This window comes from Lutra lutra, chromosome 2 (genome assembly GCF_902655055.1).
Source record: "Lutra lutra chromosome 2, mLutLut1.2, whole genome shotgun sequence".
NCBI lineage: Eukaryota > Metazoa > Chordata > Mammalia > Carnivora > Mustelidae > Lutra > Lutra lutra.
This window is the reverse complement of record NC_062279.1, coordinates 16,887,873-16,906,787: the sequence shown is the minus strand read 5'-3', so window position 1 is coordinate 16,906,787 and position 18,915 is coordinate 16,887,873. Positions and strand designations below refer to the sequence as shown.

The 18,915-nt window shown below is 40.9% G+C and overlaps 1 protein-coding gene across 3 annotated transcripts in view; it reads right to left on the bottom strand.

The window, feature by feature from the left end:
- The window catches only part of FAM149A (family with sequence similarity 149 member A), a 56,819-nt gene extending 37,904 nt beyond the window's left edge, over positions 1-18,915 (bottom strand). For 2 of the 3 annotated variants that reach the window (XM_047715317.1, XM_047715328.1), the window contains exons 1-2: positions 17,768-18,915; positions 17,325-17,426 (exon numbers count right to left, since the gene is read on the bottom strand). In XM_047715317.1, the coding sequence (XP_047571273.1) occupies positions 17,325-17,426; positions 17,768-18,432 (767 nt within the window). In that variant the 5' untranslated portion in view covers positions 18,433-18,915. The remainder of the gene's footprint in view (positions 1-17,324; positions 17,427-17,767) is intronic. The other variant, XM_047715337.1, reaches the window with a different exon arrangement.

Sequence of the window (18,915 nt, the reverse complement as noted above, 5' to 3'; positions counted from 1 at the left end):
TAGTTAGTGATTTTGCTGTAAAAATTTGTGGGATACAGCAAAAACAGTGCTTAAAGGGAAATTATAGCATTGAATGAATATATTAAAAAAGAAAATCTAAAATCAATCTCCGACCTTAGGACACCAGAAAAAGAAGAGCAAATGAAATGCAAAGTAAGCAGAAGAAAAGAGATAATAAAAATTAGAGCAGAAATCAGAAAAACTGAAAACAGGAAACTTAATAGAGAAAACCAATGAAACCAAAAAATTTGAAAAGCTTAATAAAAATCAAAAAGCCTCTAGCCAGAAAAAGAGAGAGAAGGAGACAAATTATTGAAGTCAGAAATGAAGGAGGGACTATCACTACAAATAACCACGGACATTATAAAGTTTTTTTTTTTTTTTAAGATTTTATTTATTTATTTGAGAGAGACACAGTGAGAGAGAGCATGAGCGAGGAGAAGGTCATAGAGAGAAGCAGACTCCCTGTGGAGCTGGAAGCCTGATGCGGAACTTGATCCCGGGACTCTGGGATCATGACCTGAGCCGAAGGCAGTCGTCCACCAACTGAGCCACCCAGGCGTCCCTGGACATTAGAAGTTTAATGAAGGAATATTCTGAACAAATCAGTGCTCACAAATTTGATAATCTAGATGGGACATACCAATGCTGGGAAAACACAATCTGCCAAAACTCACACAAGAAGAAAGAGATCATTTGGATAGGCCACTTAAATCTATTAAAGAAATTAAATCAATTAAAAACTTTCCAAAACAGAAAGCACCAGGCCCAAGTGGGCTCACTGGTAAATACTACCAAACATGTAAGGAAGAAATTGTACCAATTCTCTAAATCTCTTTCAGAGGATAAAAGCAAAGGAAATACTTCCTAACTCATTCTATGTGGACCACATAATACCAAAACTAGACAGACATTACAAGAAAACTATAGACCAATATCTCCCATGAAGATAAATGCAAAAATCCTCCACAAATTATTAGTAAATTGAATCCACAATGTGTAAAAAGAATTATATACCACAACCAAGGAAGAGTAATCCTAGGTATGCAAGGCTTGTTTAACACACAAAAATCAATTAATGTAATCAATCATATCAACAGACCAACCAAAGATCACATGATTATATCCATAGATTCATAAAATGAATTTGATAAAATCCAACACCCAACACTGACAACATCAAATGCTGGTAAGGAGTAGAGCAACAGGAACTCTTTTATAGCTGGTGGGAAAGGAAAATGGTACATCCACTTTGGAAGACAGTTCAGCAGTTTCTTACAAAACCAAACCTACTCTTTAAAAAAAAAAAATTATTTATTTATTTATTTGAGAGAGAGAATGAGGAGCAGGGAGGGGCAGAAGGAGAGGGAGAAAGAATCTGAAGCAGACGTTGCACTGAGCACAGGTCCAAACGCAAGAGGCTGGATCCCACAAACAGGAGATCATGACCTAAGCCAAAACCAGGAATCCGATGCTCAACCCACTGAGCCACCCAGGTGCCCCCTAAACATACTCTCACAATACAATCCAGTAATCACACTTGTTGGAATTTACCCAAAGGAGTGAGAACTTATGTCTGCACAAAACCTGCACACAGAGGTTTATAGCAGCTTTATTCATAATCGCCAAAACTTGGAGGCAAAACCAAGCCACCTACCTTCAATAGGTCAGGGAATAAATAAACTGAGCTACTTCCAGACAATGAAATATTCAGCTCTAAAAAGAAATGAGCTATCAAGCTATGAAAGGGCAGAGAGGAAACTTAAATTCATATTACTAAGTGAAAGAAACAATCTGAAAAGCCTACCTATGGTATGATTCCAAATATACAACATTCTGAAAATGGCAAAATATGAAGGAAGTCAAAAGATCAGTGTTCGCCAAGAGTTACGGAGAGGAAGTGATGAACAGAGCACAGAGAATCCTTAGGGCAGTGGAAATATTCTATGTGGTACTACAATGGTAGATACATGTCATACGTTTATCTAAACTCATACAATATACAATGTCAAGGCTGAACCCTAATGTAAACTACAGATGTGGGGTGATAGTGATGTACGTTTATCATTCATAACCAATATCCAGCTCTGGTGGGAGATGTTGATCATAGGGAAGGCACAGGGGGTATATGCAAAAATATCTTCACTGTCACTCAGTTTTGTTGTGAACTTCAAACTGCTCAAAAATAGTCTTTAAAAACTGCCAACCTGAAAAGTCACTAAAGTAAAAAAATAAAAACCAGAATTGCTCACATTGAATCTCTGAGGTTGGGTTGTGTATCACCAATAGCATCTTACGATGGCCAGCCAGGCAGCAAACAGAAAATCCTTGTCGTGAACCATAAAAAAGATTAGCTTCCCATGTCACACTCATTAGGATGATAGTTATCCAAAAGAAGAGAACATGACATGTGTTGGAGAGGATGCAGAGGAATTGGAACCCTTGTATTGCTGGTGGGAATGTAAATGGCGCAGCTACTATGGAAACCAGTCTGGTGGTTCCTTACAAAATGAAACAGAATTACTGTATGATGCAGCAATTCCATGTCTAGGTAAACACCCCAAGGACTGAAAGTAGGGACTCTGGCAGATACTTGGCACTATTATTCATGACAGCATCATTTGCACTAGCCAAAAGCTGGAAATGACCCAAATATTCATCAACATATGAACAGATAAACAGAATGTGTTCTATGCTTACAATTAAATACAATTGAGCCTTAAAAAAGAGTGAAATTCTGACACACGCTACAACATGGATGGACCTTAATGATATGATCAGTGAAATCAACCCAACACCAAGGACCAATAGTATATGACTCTGCTTCCCGGAGATGTCTACAGTAATCAGTTTCATAGAGACAGAAAGTAGCATGGTGACGGCCAAAGGCTGGGGGAACAGAGGAATGGAGAGCTCTTGTTTCATAGCTGCAGAATTTCTATTTGTAATGATGAGAAAGTTATGAAGATGAATGGTTGCATACTACTGTGAATGAAACTGATGTCATTGAATTACACACTTAAAAATGGTGAAAATGAAGGATGCCTGGGTGGCTCAGTTGGTTAGGCGTCCAACTCTTGATTTTGGCTCAGCTCATGATTTCAGGGTTGTGAGATCGAGCCCTACATTAGGCTCCATGTTGGGCATGGAGCCTGCTTGGGATTCTCTTTCCCTCTCCCTCTGCCCACCCTGTCCCAGCTCCAGCCTGCTGTTTCTCTCTTTAAAAAAAAAAAAAAAAGTGGTTAAAAAAGGACATTTTATGTTATATATATTTTACCACATTAAAAAAAAAAGAGATCACCTTCCAACCTGCATAATGGGTCTTAGTGACTTAAGAAGGAAATCTTGAGACAATACAGAAGCACTTATGTAAACTTTAACAATCAATGCCTTAGGGAGGACTTGGAGCTGTCTTGAATCAGATGTCTTTGTTCATGCTCCATAAGCAGGGTCAAGTATAGGCTTGCTCTATGTTACTAACTGCAAAGCCAGAGTAGGAGCCCAGTCCCAGGGGCACCTGGGTGGCTCAGTCAGTTAAGCACCCGCCTTCCCCTCAGGTCATGATCTCAAGGTCCTGGAATCCAGCCCTGCATCAGCGGGAGGCTGCTTCTCCCTGTCCCTCCGCCTCACCCCTCTCCCCTCACCGTGCTGCTCGCTCTCTCTCTTTCACTCACTCTGCTGTCTCTCCCTCTCAAAGAAATAAATAAAATCTTAAAAAAAAAAAAAAAAAAAAAAAGAAAAAGAGCCCAACACCAAGAGCTTTTTATACTTTACTGGATTCATATTTAAAACACTGTCTCAGGGGCGCCTGAGTGGCTCAGTGGGTTAAGCCTCTGCCTTTGGCTCGGGTCATGATCTCGGGGTCCTGGGATCGAGCGCCACATCAGGCTCTCCGCTCAGCGGGGAGCCTGCTTCCTCCTCTCTCTCTGCCTGCTTCTCTGACTACTTGTGATCTCTTCCTCTGTTAAATAAATAAAATCTTTTTTTTTTAAAGATTTTATTTATTTATTTGACAGAGAGAGATCACAAGTAGACGGAGAGGCAGGCAGAGAGAGAGAGAGGGGGGGAAGCAGGCTTCTTGCTGAGCAGAGAGCCCGATGTGGGACTCGATCCCAGGACCCTGAGATCATGACCTGAGCCGAAGGCAGCGGCTTAACCCACTGAGCCACCCAGGTGCCCCAAATAAATAAAATCTTAAAAAAATAAAAATAAAATACTGTCTCATCTATGTTTTAATGGCATAGAAAATATGGAAATATGGAAATGTTCTGGAAATATGGAAATATGGAAAAACTAAGGCCTTGACAATGTTGAGTGGAAAACAAATTCAGAAGAGTTAGTCTTTGAATGTTAAGAACTTTGAAGAACTTATTTAGCTTATATTTTCCTTTTTATATTGGCAGAAGAGCAATTTATGGTTTTAAAAATGCAGCTTGGTTAAACCTAAAAGATGTACTACAATAAGAATAAAATTAGAATTCTAATTTATGGGAAAGCATTGTATTATAGTATAATTGACAACATTTTTCTTTTCTGTGGCATGTGAAATAATAAAGTGTCTTACCATCAAGAACATCATAAATTCCATGAAGTTCAGTAATTCTTGGTTTTGAAACAAGGTTTTTATCAACACAGATGGCTTAATTTACTGAAATGGATAATAGGTCTGTAAAGATTTGCCCTTCATTAAAAATGCAGCATGAACTGGAAAATGATATTGTACCAACATAATTTGTCAAATAATTAATATTACCAAGTCTCTGCTGAGGAAATATTGTTTATCTGTTTCTAGGTCTTTTTTTTTTTTTTTTTAATTTATTTATGTATTTGAGAGTGGGGATGGGGGGAAGGGCAAAGAGAGAGGGAGAGAGAGAGAACCTTCAGCAGGCTCCCTGCTGAGGGTGAACCCTGACGCAAGGCTCGATCTCAGGACCCTGAGACCACAACCTGAGCCAAAATGAAGAGTCTGGCACTTGACTGCCTGAACCACCCAGGCATCCCTGTGTTTCTAAGTCTGAATCTGAAACCCTTTAGGTTTTTGTCTTCTGACTTTTTTTTTAATGTTTTTTTTTTTTTTTAAGATTTTATTATTTATTTGACAGAGATCACAAGTTGGCAGAGAGGCAGGCAGAGAGAGAGGAAGGGAAGCAGGCTCCCCGCTGAGCGGAGAGCCTGATGTGGGGCTCCATCCCAACACCCCGGGATCATGACCTGAGCCGAAAGCAGAGGCTTTAACCCACTGAGCCACCCAGGCGCCCTGCTGTCTTCCGACGTTTTATAGAGATGATAAAGCAAAACAGAAGCTAAACTCAACTCACAAATTCCAAAGGGCCTCCTTTCCAATAATGAATTGCAATTATAGGCCCCGCTGGCCTTACAAAGCTTTCTTGGGGTAAATAAAAGCTTTCCAGTTAGGGGTCTCTTTTGATTAACTGAACTTCTTAATTTTACTATCATGTAATATGCCAATCTTTTCTTTCTGGTTAGCATTTTTTGGTCCTATTTAATAGATCTTTGCCTACCCAAGACATAAAGATCATCTCCTATGCTTTCTTCTAGAAGTGTCATTGTGTTTCCTTTCATACTGAGATCTACAATTCACTTGAAATTGACTTTTTTGTGTAAAATATGGCACAGGTGATTAAGTTTCTTTTACTTCTTTAAGGATGTACAACTGATTTTGCACCATTTATTGAAAAGACCACCTTTCACCAATATTTGCAAAGCCCACTTTGCCACAATATACATTCATATACTTACAAGACAGCATTTGACTTCTTTATTACATTCCACTGGCCCATTTGTCTGTCTTTGCACCAATAATATACTTTATGTATTAATGTGGCTTTATAACAAGTTTTGTGTCCTTTAAAGTAATTATTATATATTACTGTAAACAGTGTTGTATAATAATTGCTGTTTTCTGTATATTTTCTATCAATTGCTGTGAAAGGTATGTTAAAATCTTTCATTATGATTTTAGATTTGCTTATTTTGTTCTTTCTGTCAATCGTTGCTATAAATACATAGATTTTTGTTCTCACAAACTCAAATTTTAGGCTCCTGTTTCTTGGTGTAGAATACACTTTTCATGATCTACAAGGTTATTTCTGAGTTGTAAAATTTATCTCCACCCCATATTTGGTAATTCTTGTATTTCCCCCATTTAATCTTTGCTGCCACAATCAGAAAGCAGAACACTTTTTTCTTGCACTGGTAGAGAAAACTTAGCAGCAGATATTAAGTGTTCCAGGTCTGTCAAAAATAGACACACTTTATATATTTTTGAAATTACCGGTGCCTCTAAATTTAGAATTTTCATATCTTCTAATAAAGTGGCCCTTTTATATTTATAAAATGGCCCTTGTTATCTCCATTCATGCTTTTTATTTTAAAATTTACTTGGTCTGATATTATGAAAGCTACACCAGGTTTCTTTTCATTAGCATTTACATGTACAAACATGCCATCCATACAATTATATTCAGTATTTCTGTATTCTTATATGTAAACTGTTTCTTTGGTAAACAATATAAAGTTGTTGCTTATAGCTAAATTCAGAGAGGATTACATTTGCTTCTCCTGGCAGATGGGGCTACGGGGCTCTAGCAATCCCAAATCATGTTAATCAGTAATTAAGAAGATTTAAAACTGGGTTTCAGTCTCTTTAGTGCTGATCCTTTTCCAGTTTACTCTAACTCTCTGAGTGTTTTTGTTTATGTCGTTGTTTATTGTCCAGCCTTCCTAGCTGTATCAAGTGGTGGGTGGTCTGACACAGTCTAGTCTGCTATTGCTGGAAGTAGAACTAAGGGAATTTTTGTAGAAAAATATCGTACAATGCGTGATATAAATCACCATTCATCTCCCAGGAGAATCTTCAGCAAAATATACATTTTCCCTTAATGCCTTAATGAGAAAGAATTCAGAAACGTTTTATGGTAAAAACAGTTGCATCCTGCTTCATGGTCAGCATAAGGCAACAACAGAGGTTTCCAACGGGGACAAGTAGATGGGTTAGAAGTGTATTTAGAGTACACACACTAGACACACACACGCGCGCGCACGCGCGCACATGATGCTAAATTTAAAGTGTCAGCATTAAACCAATGAGCAGCTGAAGTGCATTAAATAATAAAAATAAACATTCTAATCCTAAACCGAATATTGACCTTGAATTCACAAAAATTGTGAGCTCTGAAACATAACAGACATATTTCCAATAAGCAGAGCTCAATCCTTGGCTATAATAAACTCAAAAACACATTTTCCTCATTGCAAGGAGGAAAATGTATTGTGTGCTAAGATGTTTCACGAAGAGTTCCTTTGTTTGCTTTTGTTTTGTTTTGTGTTTGATAACATTTAGCTGAGTCAGTCTTCAAGACAGAAAACTATTCTGAGTCCTCCTGCAGGGAACAATTTCTTCTCATCCATGTATCACCTCAAATCATGGTCCTTAACTTCCATCGTCATTGTGAGCTATGAACCACATATTTGAGACTAATTTTTCAACAATGTGCATTACAAAATAGAGTGCTTTCAAGACTATCATTTCATATTCTTGTTTATGGGGAGAGTAAGGGATTACATGAACAACTGTGCATGAAAACATGTCTCACACATAAAAATGTCATCCATTAATGTGGAGGAAACGGTTTCAAGGTTGAGAGCCCCTCCTTGACAGGGACCGCCTATCTACTATCCAGCTCTGTGACCTCTGAAGGGCAGAGCTCCCAACATCTCTTTTAAATGTTCATAAGAGACAACCATTCTCAGTATATTCATAAGCTATTGCTAAAAACATCCTTTGTTCTAATCTACCTGTCATCGCAGGATGACTTTGGAAGTAAATATCTTATACTCATTAGCAGTGGTGTGCTGGTAAACCAGCTCTCTGATGTGAGGTGTTTGCAGATTTGCAGGGTGTGAATTCTCCCTCCTTGGCCAGTGATCAGCCACCACTGGGGTGCCACTCAGCGTGGAGCAGGAAAGAGATGAACATAATTGGCTCCTGCCAGCCATTTCAATCAACTCCAGCACACTGCTGTCTCATGGGGAAGGAAGGATTCTCAGAGAATCACACAAACTGGTATTTTTGCCTCTGAAAAAATTGTGCCACCACATTATTCGTAACTGACTCACAAGACAACTTTATCCCTGCAGAAGATCATTCCACTCTTCAGCAAGCCTCCTCAGTGGTTCTGAAGTGGAAAACCAGGTCAAAATCACCACAGAAGTGTGACCCATTGCTCATTTGTAAAGAGCAAGCTTAAGCCAGGTTTCTGGGAGTTTGGAGGGCTACATTAAGCACCAAATTTTCTCACTGAATCCAAAGTTAAACTCCACCACCAAGTGAAGACAAAGGAGTAGAAGCAGAAGGGCAATCAAGTCAGAAGGGAAAACAAGGACAGAGATAAGAGCTGGTGGGAGGATGACACCTGCAAGATTCAGTTTTATAGCCTCAAACTAGACAGTGTGTATGTGTGGGGAAGCGTGTGAGGATAGGCTCAATATATGTTTGGAATTCAGCAACTGTCATTAATATTTCTTTTATATCTGAAACAGGGTCCCATGGTTTTCTTCAATGTAATTTCAATGTGCTTCATAAAAAGAAATTTCATTGTAAGGAATTGAAGTTAATGATTAATTTAAAAATTGTCACTCTAGTGAATCTTTAAAATAAATACCTCATTATTTGATTTTTTTAGGTACTCAAAATTATATCATTGTGTTGGGAATCAATAAACAAGATCCAACATGTTAAATTGTTATGTGAAAGAAAAAAATTCATTAGATAAACATGAATATAAGTGCCTGGCAAGGATTACAGCGGTCAATATTTAATTATAAGCCTTCTTCTAAACCCTTAAGTGAAACACCTAATTAAGAAAATGCTAATGTGAAGGTATACCCTTTCCCCTAGCAAGGGCCTAGTATCTAATTGCTGCTTCTCCATTTTTACTAGTAAGACAATGCCTGCCAATTATCTGCCTTACAAGTATGAATAAAATATTTGATTTGCTATTAAATATATATGAAATAATTTATAAGAACAATATATATAATAAAAGAGAAGACAGTTGATAAAACTAATGTTTCATTTTAAAGAAGTCATGGCTTTGAGATAAAAGTTATTTTTTAATCTGCACTTCAAAATGGACAAAACTAAGCCCTAAATTTTGTCCCCTTACCAGTATTACTAGAAGTATTATTCTAAGAAAGATAGTCTTAGATTGCTTATTAACATAATTATTTTTCAGATTTATTTTTGGAAAGGGTAAAATTTCTTAGAGTCCATTTGTTCCAGGGAAAATATTACCAAATACATAGAAATAGATTTTTATCCTCCTTACCGTCTTCAACAACTCATTAAAAAACACTTGGTTATGACTGCCTGGATATGAATGTCACATTTTCCACCCACTAGCCATGGGCAAGTAAATAATTTCTGTTCCTTTCTGAACCTCAATTTCTTTATCAGTAAAGTGGAAATAAAATTCCTACCTTGTATGTTTGTTTTGGGGATTCATGATAACGTCTATAAAACATGCATGCAGCACTTGGTACCTAGTAGACTTGGAAATACCAGCTGTTGTTTCCAATGCTAAAAATCTTGGCTTTGCAGAATAACACATATTTGAGGAATGCTCATATATCAACAGGCTCATAAAAATGTTAAAACTAGTGGGTAAAGCAAAAGTCTGACTAAGGTAGACTTTTTCTAGAGAATATATCACCTGCTTCTTTAAAATATGTTTTATATATAAAATTAAAGTTCCCTAGGATTTATCTTTATGCATTAATTTAGCAATGAAATTACTGGATTTTAAGGGGAAGGGGCTCACTTTCTTCCATGGAGACGTTTAATTCAACTAGATTTTAATGAATCTTCGATGTACATAAATGGCTTCTAAGTCTTCACAGATGAATGGAAGAAATTTGAATTAAATGTTTCATTTGAAAAGAAGTCCTCATTTTAACCTTCCAGTTATCTAGTGACACTCTCTGAAATTTAATTATTAGCATTAAAAACCTAATGTAACTTGTGATCTTCCAAGTTGGAGTTTGTTTTCATCTTTATTACTGCCATTACAATAAATTTGAGATGACAATGTTCCTAAGAAGAATATACTTGTCTATGTGCATATGAAAAGAACATTTTATTTAGTTCTTTATTTTACTTAATTTATTTAGCCTTAATAATCTGTTTATTAAATAAAATTAGGGAAATGTTTGGCTTGACTGTTTTTCTTGTCATTGCCAAAGACCATTCACTTCTTTTCCAAGTTCACAATTGGATATTTACTCATTTCAAAAGCTTTATTTAATTTCTGTGCTTTATGAAACATGCGGTCTTTGTTGACTATTTCTACCTCTCAAGAATAAAACATCATTTAAAAAGTTTTTTTCAATGCATACTTAATGAATAATATTTATTCATTTATTTAGTGGATAGTACAAAGTATTTTGAGTCATGTCCTATTTAATATGTATATGTAAAATACCTAGTATTCCTAGGACCAAAGAACATTCAGATAGTTTTTTGGAATAAAGCAAAATGTTTGCCTACAGATTGGAAAATTATATTCAAGAAGTGTGTGGTTCAGCTGTTGTTGAATTAAACAAATATCCATACTACTCTGGTGAATGGAAAAGTGTCCTCATGTGAAGTATTTTTAAATTTATTTCAACTGATTTTTTTCCCTAGTGTTTTCATGTTCCTTTGTTCCCTCTCATACTGCATAATCCAAAACTTTTTTGCTTATTGCTTCAGAAAACAAATGCAGCAGGGTTCCCCTTCTTTGATTTTTATGTGTGTGTGTGTGTGTGTGTGTGTGTGTGTGTGTGTGTTTATTAAAGCCTGAACTTACAAGATTGGTATGGACTTTTAACCTAATAAAAGATTTAGGGAAAAACATACATCGGGGAGGTTCTTCCTAACACTCAGAAGAGAAACAGATTCCCTAGAATGGGAAGATTCTGTGAGTCAGATCTTCTGTCTCAGAGAAGGGAACCTTAGGGAGATTAGGAAATGAGGACGTGGACTTGAGTGGCCAATACAAAGCAAAATAGGCCATCAGAGACACTGTGCCCTAGAGAAGGCGCAAAACCAGGAGGTAGGTTTGAAATCTAGCCAGCCCTTGATTTAGTGCTTGATTTCCACTACAGTGCAGTAATGGGCCCAGCGGAGGAAGAACGTCTTTTCTCATTCCCATGAACTGGTGGGTCCTTGAATCAGGCATTCAGCACCAGGAGTTCCTAGAGGTGTTCCCGAGGATCTAGGTAGGGTAAGGGATCAGAGAGGACCTGTGCCCTGATCCTTCAGGAGAGCTGGCGTGAGGATCCTGGAGAAAAGAAAGGCTATGTGGTGTGGACTGTCATCTTCTTGGAAGTCCTATAATGGAGAATGCTGGTATGAGAGGAACAGGTTGACCCCTGGGGCTCTCATGGGTACCACAGAAATAAGGGACAGAGCCCTAACTTGAAGAGGCTTGGTGGATATGTGCATGGGACCTGGGTTATACAGAAGGATAAAATGAGACTGTGGACATTTCAGGGGGTTCAGCAAGAATAGAGGTCATCAACAAACAAGCGGGCTCCTTCCCTGCCACTGAATATCCTGGTCCCGTATTAGACACCCGCAACCACCCCCCAGCTCAAGCCTAAGAAAAAGATGAGGGAAATCCCAGACAATGGAGTTTTAGTTTCTACCACTTTGGCAGAACCTCAAATGGAAATTAAATGTGAGTCTCAAATAGAAATTAAATTTAAAATACGGGAAAATAGCCTCAGGGGGCATAAGATCAGTGTCCTCACTGTGACATGCTTCTTCTCTATGGGATTCAGAAGAGATTAATACATTATGATCATCTCTTTCATCCCAAGCAAAGGACTGTTCCCAAAGAGGACAGATGGGCAACAAGAGAAGAAAGCATATTGTGTTTGCAAATTTTGGGTCAAAAGTTGCTCTTGTTCTGAAAGTATCTGTGTTTGCAAGTTATGCTTTATGAGACAAATTGCCATCAAGGGTTGTAACTGAGTTATGAGAGTCATGGTAGACATAGCCTTTGGATTAAAACTTCAAAAAACAAACAAACAAAAAAACCAAGAATATGAGAAAACCCTCTACTGAGCAGTCCACTCTTGGCTACAGGTTGTACCCTGGGGACCCAGCTCCCAAAGATATTGTGAATAGAGCATGTCTGCAGGTCTAGATCATTTGAGCAACAGAAAGAAGATCATCTTTAACCAGAGGGCGCTCTGAATGTTGCTTAGCCCTGTATTTTAGGGAGAGTAAAAAGACAGTAGAATCACTTGGCTGGTCTCTTCTCTCTTGGTGTCCTGAAATATTTTGCCCCTTGTGGTCTAAAGGTATTTAAGTCAAGTCTGCCTCAGTGCTTCTCAAACTATTGTGCAGTGTCAGACTATTTAAAAAATATTTTTCCAATTCTTTGTGGATAAATATTGTCAAAGCATAATAAAAATCAATTAGCTAGAAAATGAAATGGGGAAAAAAAAAAGATGCACCAAACAGAAATGTTTTGTTATAAGCCAATAGCCATTAAGTTACTCAGTCAATTGCTATAGAAGTTTCTAAATACTTACTCTTACTCCCTGTACTTATCTTTTTTTAAAAAGATTATTTATTTATTTATTTATTTGACAGACAGAGATCACAAGTAGGCAGAGAGAGAGAGAGGAAGGGAAGCAGGCTCCCCGCTGAGCAGAGAGCCCGATGGGGGGCTCGATCCCAGGACCCTGGGATCATGACCCGAGCCAAAGGCAGAGGCTTTAACCTACTGAGCCACCCAGGTGCCCCGACCCTGTTGTTATCTTGTCATGGATTGGGAACAGGTGACGGATGGGACACATATTGAGAAACGCTACTCTAGCACAGAGAAGAAACACCTCTAATTTTAGAAGATCTTTAAACACCCAGCAACAACAAAAAAGAACACTTTATCTTGCAGAGGCTGTAAGGTGCTGTTACACTGTAATATGTAACTGCTGTACATATTCTCCATCAACTGCATATGGAAAGCTGCCATATTTATATTCCCAGTCCTTAATCTTTTTCCCAGGTTCCACTCACGAATGTCAGGCTCTCTGCCTGACACCTTCTTCAGTTGTTTTCCTAAGATTTCAACTCAATGTGCATCCCAAAGTGAATTCCTCATCTACCCCATGATCCCACTTCTGTGTTCCCACTTTATTAATGGCATTCTCCTCGCAGCCATGTAAAACGATCTTCGTCTCTCCTTGCTTCCTTCAGCTGTACCAAGGCGTTGCCATTCTAGTGATATTGGTCATCCCAGTATCTTTATTTTTATCATCTGCATCCCAGACCCTCGTACCACTCAAGGGTTTTACTGCCAGAGACTTCTACTATTTCTGGGCTTACACTCTCCTGTGCATTAGCTTAATCCTTCTAGAGCTCAGTCTAGTTTATGCCACTTCTCTGTCTAAAAACATTTAGTGGCCTCTCCAGGGTTTACTAAACAGAGTCTGGTGTCCAAGCCTCTCCCCGGGTTTTCTCCTAATGGCTTTTCACAAACACTGTGCTCCTAACAAATTGAACTCCTTATGTGACAGAGTTTTGTGCCTCCATGATTTGCTCACACAGTTTTAGTCTCCTGAAATGTCCTTCCAAATCCCAATTCTCTATGTGCCCCAACTTGACCCATTCTTTAGGACTCAAATTCCCTTCCCATTATCTACAGGCACCTTCTCCCCTAACTACGGGCTCATGGGCTCTGAGTGTCCATCTTATTTTTCTTACCCTTTGAGGATAAGATTTATTTCTAGTTATTGCTCCAATCATTCAGAAGATTGAGCTCTGTATGGGTCTTAAATGGAAGAGATATTTTATACATACATGTTAACAGCTATGCTTTGAAAAATCATATGTTAATATTTACTGAAGATCATAGCAATAAACTGTATTTTATACAAAGAATGCTGATGGTGGGTGATAAATAAATAGATACTAAATGATAATTATGAGCCAAAGGTAATTAGCTGCTTATTGAGTATTTATGTCCCCGACACCAATGGGAGATGTTTGCATATATCATCACTTGTAATGCTTACGGTATCTCTTTGACTCAGTATTATTATTAATGCCCATTTTAGGGATGAAAAGGCAAGGCTTAAAGACAAGGAAGGTGAATACTTAACTACTATTCTATTCTTGGTATTCTCAGAAAAATTATCAAGTGGGATTTGATTGAAGTCAATCAGACTTCAAACCCAATCCTAATTTAAATTAACTAGTATGATTTCAGAACTATCAAGATTTTATATCCACATTATGGGATTGGTTTTATGTACCTAGCACCTACCAATACCACTAATACCACATATTAGCTACTACATTAGAAAAAAATATCAAAAGGTGTTCTTTAAATACATAGCAGAACACATAATTATTAGTTCAAATATGATTTTTGAGATTTTTTAAATATAACAAAGCAAGGAAGATAATTTAAAGCATAAAAAACGATTGCAGAAGACAGTAAAAATAAAATTGTTTTCTTGGGTTGAAGCAAATGCTAGACAATTAAGCAACTACGTGCATAACTAACTCAAGCTACTAGTATTTTTAATAAAGGTAATGGTCATAAGAGTATAATAGAAAGTAATAGTCATTTGATAATAGTCTACTGAGCTCACTGTTCATCCCTGTGGAAATGCAAAGTCCCAGCAGAAAACATTACTAACTTTGGGGAAACTCTAAGACAACGAAACAGAAAGACCCAAGACAGCAATTATTCTTAAGGAAAGACATTTAAATTGCCTCTAGGTTTTTAGGCAATTACCCATAAAAGTTAATAAAATTGTTTTTCATTTTACATTTACATCTCACAAGGCGGTTATTGTGTAGCTCAGAAGCAGAAAAAGGCAGTGTGGTGTGTGGGTGAGACTGAATGAGTGTGAGTGAGGTACAAGGTGTAAAGGAAAGGCAGAAGGGCCTGGGGAAGTGAGGGTGAAGACAAAAAGTGTGGGATCACGCATCTGGGAGTGCGAGAAGGCGAGGAGAGGAAGGAAACTCGGTATCCTCTACCTCTGCTTCAGATGTGGCAGCCAGTGTGCCCCAGGGAATGCAAAGAGCAAGCCTTGCTTCTGGCATTCATTTATTGAATCCACGGTTCAGAGATCAAAATTCATGCTGCTAGACAGCAGTGTAGTAAAAAAAGAAAGAAAGAAAGAAAGAAAGAAAGAAAGAAAGAAAGAAAGAAAGAAAAAAGAAAAGAAAAAAGACCCAGAATCGAAAGTTTGCATACCTTCCCACTCCAATTAATTTCACTATTTTTAGTTTTCATAGAATAGTATAGAATCAGAATGTACAACACATGGGTTTTCTTCAAAGAAATAGAAACTGTGAATGAGGATTTTGCTTTGTAAGTGAGTGTCATGGTCTTGCCATTGGATTCGTGTTTCCCAAAGGTTTATTTCCAGTTGTTTCCAAGTCTCCATACTCTCTCTACCTATGCTTTTTTCTTCCTACTCCTGCATTAACTACCCCCACTGACTCACGTCCCTGGGGTTTACAAAACCAAATACTCTATTTTAATATCTCTAATTAACTCTGTTTTAATCAAGCAGGCTAGTAATTCCTGGCAGCTATCTATACAATGGCAGGGGAAGTTGTATTAGTACAACGTAAATCCATCATTGAATGATGAATCTTTATTCAGTGTTATAGCCAACCCAGAAATCCAGGAGGGAAAAAAATATCCTTTAAGGAGCAAAAGGTCTGTATGTAATAAAGGAAAAAGCAGCTTAATACTTTCCTCCTTTCTCCTTGTCCCTTGATAAACTTTATAAATGAAAAAGGAATGAGGTGTGAAAGGAGGGGGATATGAGGATTTGTGTATCTACAAAAGAAAAATGGTACACTCAGAGGGCTGTCTGATGTCCCAGGAGAGTGTGAACACACCTAATTAGAAAGATTATGCACATATCTATGCATATTATTTCTCATAGCAGTTATCTAAAATTCAATGCCTGTAGTTTCAGTAAAAGTGGATACACTTACTAATGCAGAAGTCATTTCTGTATATAATGCCAAATAGTGTCATTCAAAATGTGCCTATTAAAATTTTTAGGACAATAGAAACAGACTAAGATGCTTGAAAATGGAGACCAGCATCAGTTCTGTCCCCGGCCACCATGAGTGTCCGGGGGTCTGTTTGTATAAAGCACTAAGCCTAGAGTTTAAAGTCAGGGTGTTGAACTGTTTGCTCATAAAACATTAACTGCTCAAGTGTTCAGGGCCAGTAGCCAATAACAAAGGCCTAATTTCTCAGGATAGGTATTCTAACCACTTATCCAAATGCAATTGATTTTCCTTCCAGAAAAATCAGTTGATTAATGTATTTCTTACTCTGTTGTTTTAAATAAAAAGAAACAACCCTAAAGTCATTTGTTCACCTTTGCCCAGAGGTGAATGTCACGCAGTATTGTGAAAATGCATTTATTTAAATTGTGAAAGGGTTAGAATCCATTTTAATGCAAAAGTTCTCCTGTCCCTTTGGGGGATGGGGCTGGGAGAGGGGAGGAAGAGGTGGGGAAGAGTTTCGGGGCCAGCAGGATGGTCCTTCCTTAGATAGATTATAATGTAGAAATTTCCATCTGTCAATGGGCCCCTCTGGTCCGCCTTTGACCATTTCACTATTCTTTTGCAGGATTCGGAAGGCTGAACATTTCTGTACCCACCCAAGGTTAGCTGTATGTTCTGCTCATTAAAAAAATAAAATCGGGGCGTCAGGGTGGCTCCGGGGTTAAAGCCTCTGCTTTCGGCTCAGGTCATTATCCCAGGGTCCTGGGATGGAGGCCCACATCTGGATCTCTGCTCAGCAGGGAGCCTGCTTCCCACACCCCCATCCTCGCCCCTCTGCCTGCCTCTCTGCCTTATTGTGATCTCTGTCAAACAAATAAATAAAATCTTAAAAAAAATAAAATTCACCTTAATTCTAAACTGCATGTTTTTAGATGAATGTTTTCATCACTGCTGTCGATGGTGAGAGGGTCGTGTGTGTGTGTGTGTGTGTGTGTGTGTGTGTGTGTGTGTGTGTTGAGGACAGGGTTCCCCAGTCCCCAGTGAAATCAGTCAGCGTTTCTGTAGTACCTCAGCGCACTATGACAATAGCTCAGAAGCTCTAGGGTGTATGATCACAAGTGTCCTGAGCCTTACAAATCCCACGTGTATCAGACGATGGTGTACATATGTAAGTTAATGAGATGTCACACAAAGAAAACCCATGCCATTTGGGATAAGGGTTGTGGCTGATCTTTGAAAAGTAGGGAAGCACCGTGTGTCTCACCGCGTCTCAAAATCGTAGCTGCCAACGAGTGTGCTCGGTGAGGCTGCACATCGAGCATATTCTGCACGAGAGAAAGGGACCGGAGGCCTCCTCTCCAAGTCCCTAAGGAAAGCAGGGTATCAAACGATCTGAACGAACGCTTCAGTTAGAAGAGAAACCAAATTCCGTCCTTTCCTTCAAGCCCTGCTTGGCCTCCCTCTCTGCTGAGAAGCAAGAGAGGATTATCCTTGACAAAGTTGAGCAAAAGCACGTCGCCCCGTGTTTCCAAAAGGCGCAGGGAGCCGAGCGATAAGGACTCGGGGGAAGTGCAAGGGGGGTGCCCCGTAACGCAGTGGAAGTTACTGCCAATAGCGCGGTTTTCTCCCCTGCGCGGGGCGAGGTGGCTGTGCCGGGGGAGCAGAGGCGTCCCAACCCCAACCGACAGGGACCCCGCTGCTACTCACGCTTCTCCGCCGCCCTCCGAGTCGCTGTCCGAGGCCCACTCCTCGCCGATGTCCGGCAGGGTGAAGAACAGAGTCTTGGGGCCGGGCCCGGGAGGCATCCAAGCGCCGGGCTCTCGCTCGCCGGGGCCAGGCTGGCGGGCGTTCCGTGGGCTCGCGGCGGCACTGCGGCTGCCCGCGGCGCCGGGGATCGACGGCAGCGCCGCGCAGACCCCGCCTGCGCCCGCGGACCGCCGCGCGGAGGCCACGGCGTGCGCGGGGGGACCCGCAACGCCGTAGCCGCTGCTGCCGGGGGCTGGGGGCAGGGGCTGAGCTCCGGCGGTGCGGGGGCTGCTGGGCAGCGAGAGGGGCGTCCCTGCCGCTTCCGCCGCGCGGCTCGCGCCCGAGACCCTGGGGTGAGAGGCGGTGAGCGCGGGCTGGAGCGAGGCGGGCGGCTCCCTGGAGGCCGAGGGGGAGTCGGGCGCCCGCGCGGGGAAGGGGAAGGGGAAGGAGGTCAGGGTCTCGGCCATGCTAGGCGAGGCGCCCGCGCTGGAGCCCGCCCGCCGTGCGCTGGCCGCGGCTCCCGAGGGGCTGGAGGCGGTGGCCGGCGAGGGGACCGCAGGGGGCGCCGTCGGGGTCTTGAAGATTTTGGCAAAGAGAGACCCCAGGTCCAACACAGCGACCTTCATGTCCCAGCCTTGGAGATGCTGTCCCCGCTGCTGCCTGGACCTCCAGACCACAGGAAGCCGGGCTGCCGGGCTCCATCCACCGCCGCCCTCAGGGGTCGGACCCGGGCTGTCCCGGGCTGGGGCGCGCGTCCTGCGGTCCGCGTCCCACGCCGAGCCTAGGGGGCCTCTGGCGCTCTCTCCCGGCCGAGGAGCCTCTCCCGGCGCTCAGCCCGGCTCGGCTTTCCACTGACCTTCCCCGACAGCCTGGCCCGCCTGCGGAGTGCTGAGACTGCGGGCGGCGGCCACCCTCTGTGGGGAGCAGCCCCTTCTCTGCCTCACTCTCGGGAGGTGCTTCGAGACCCTCCGAGGGCCAAAGGTCTGGAAGCCCACGGAGGCGACGTGCCGCAGCCGCCCAGCGCCACCGCGGGCTGGAGGTTAATCTGGGCCTCCGCCCGCCAGAGATACCCCAACGGGCCCCCGGGACCGCGCAGGCGGTTGCTAAGC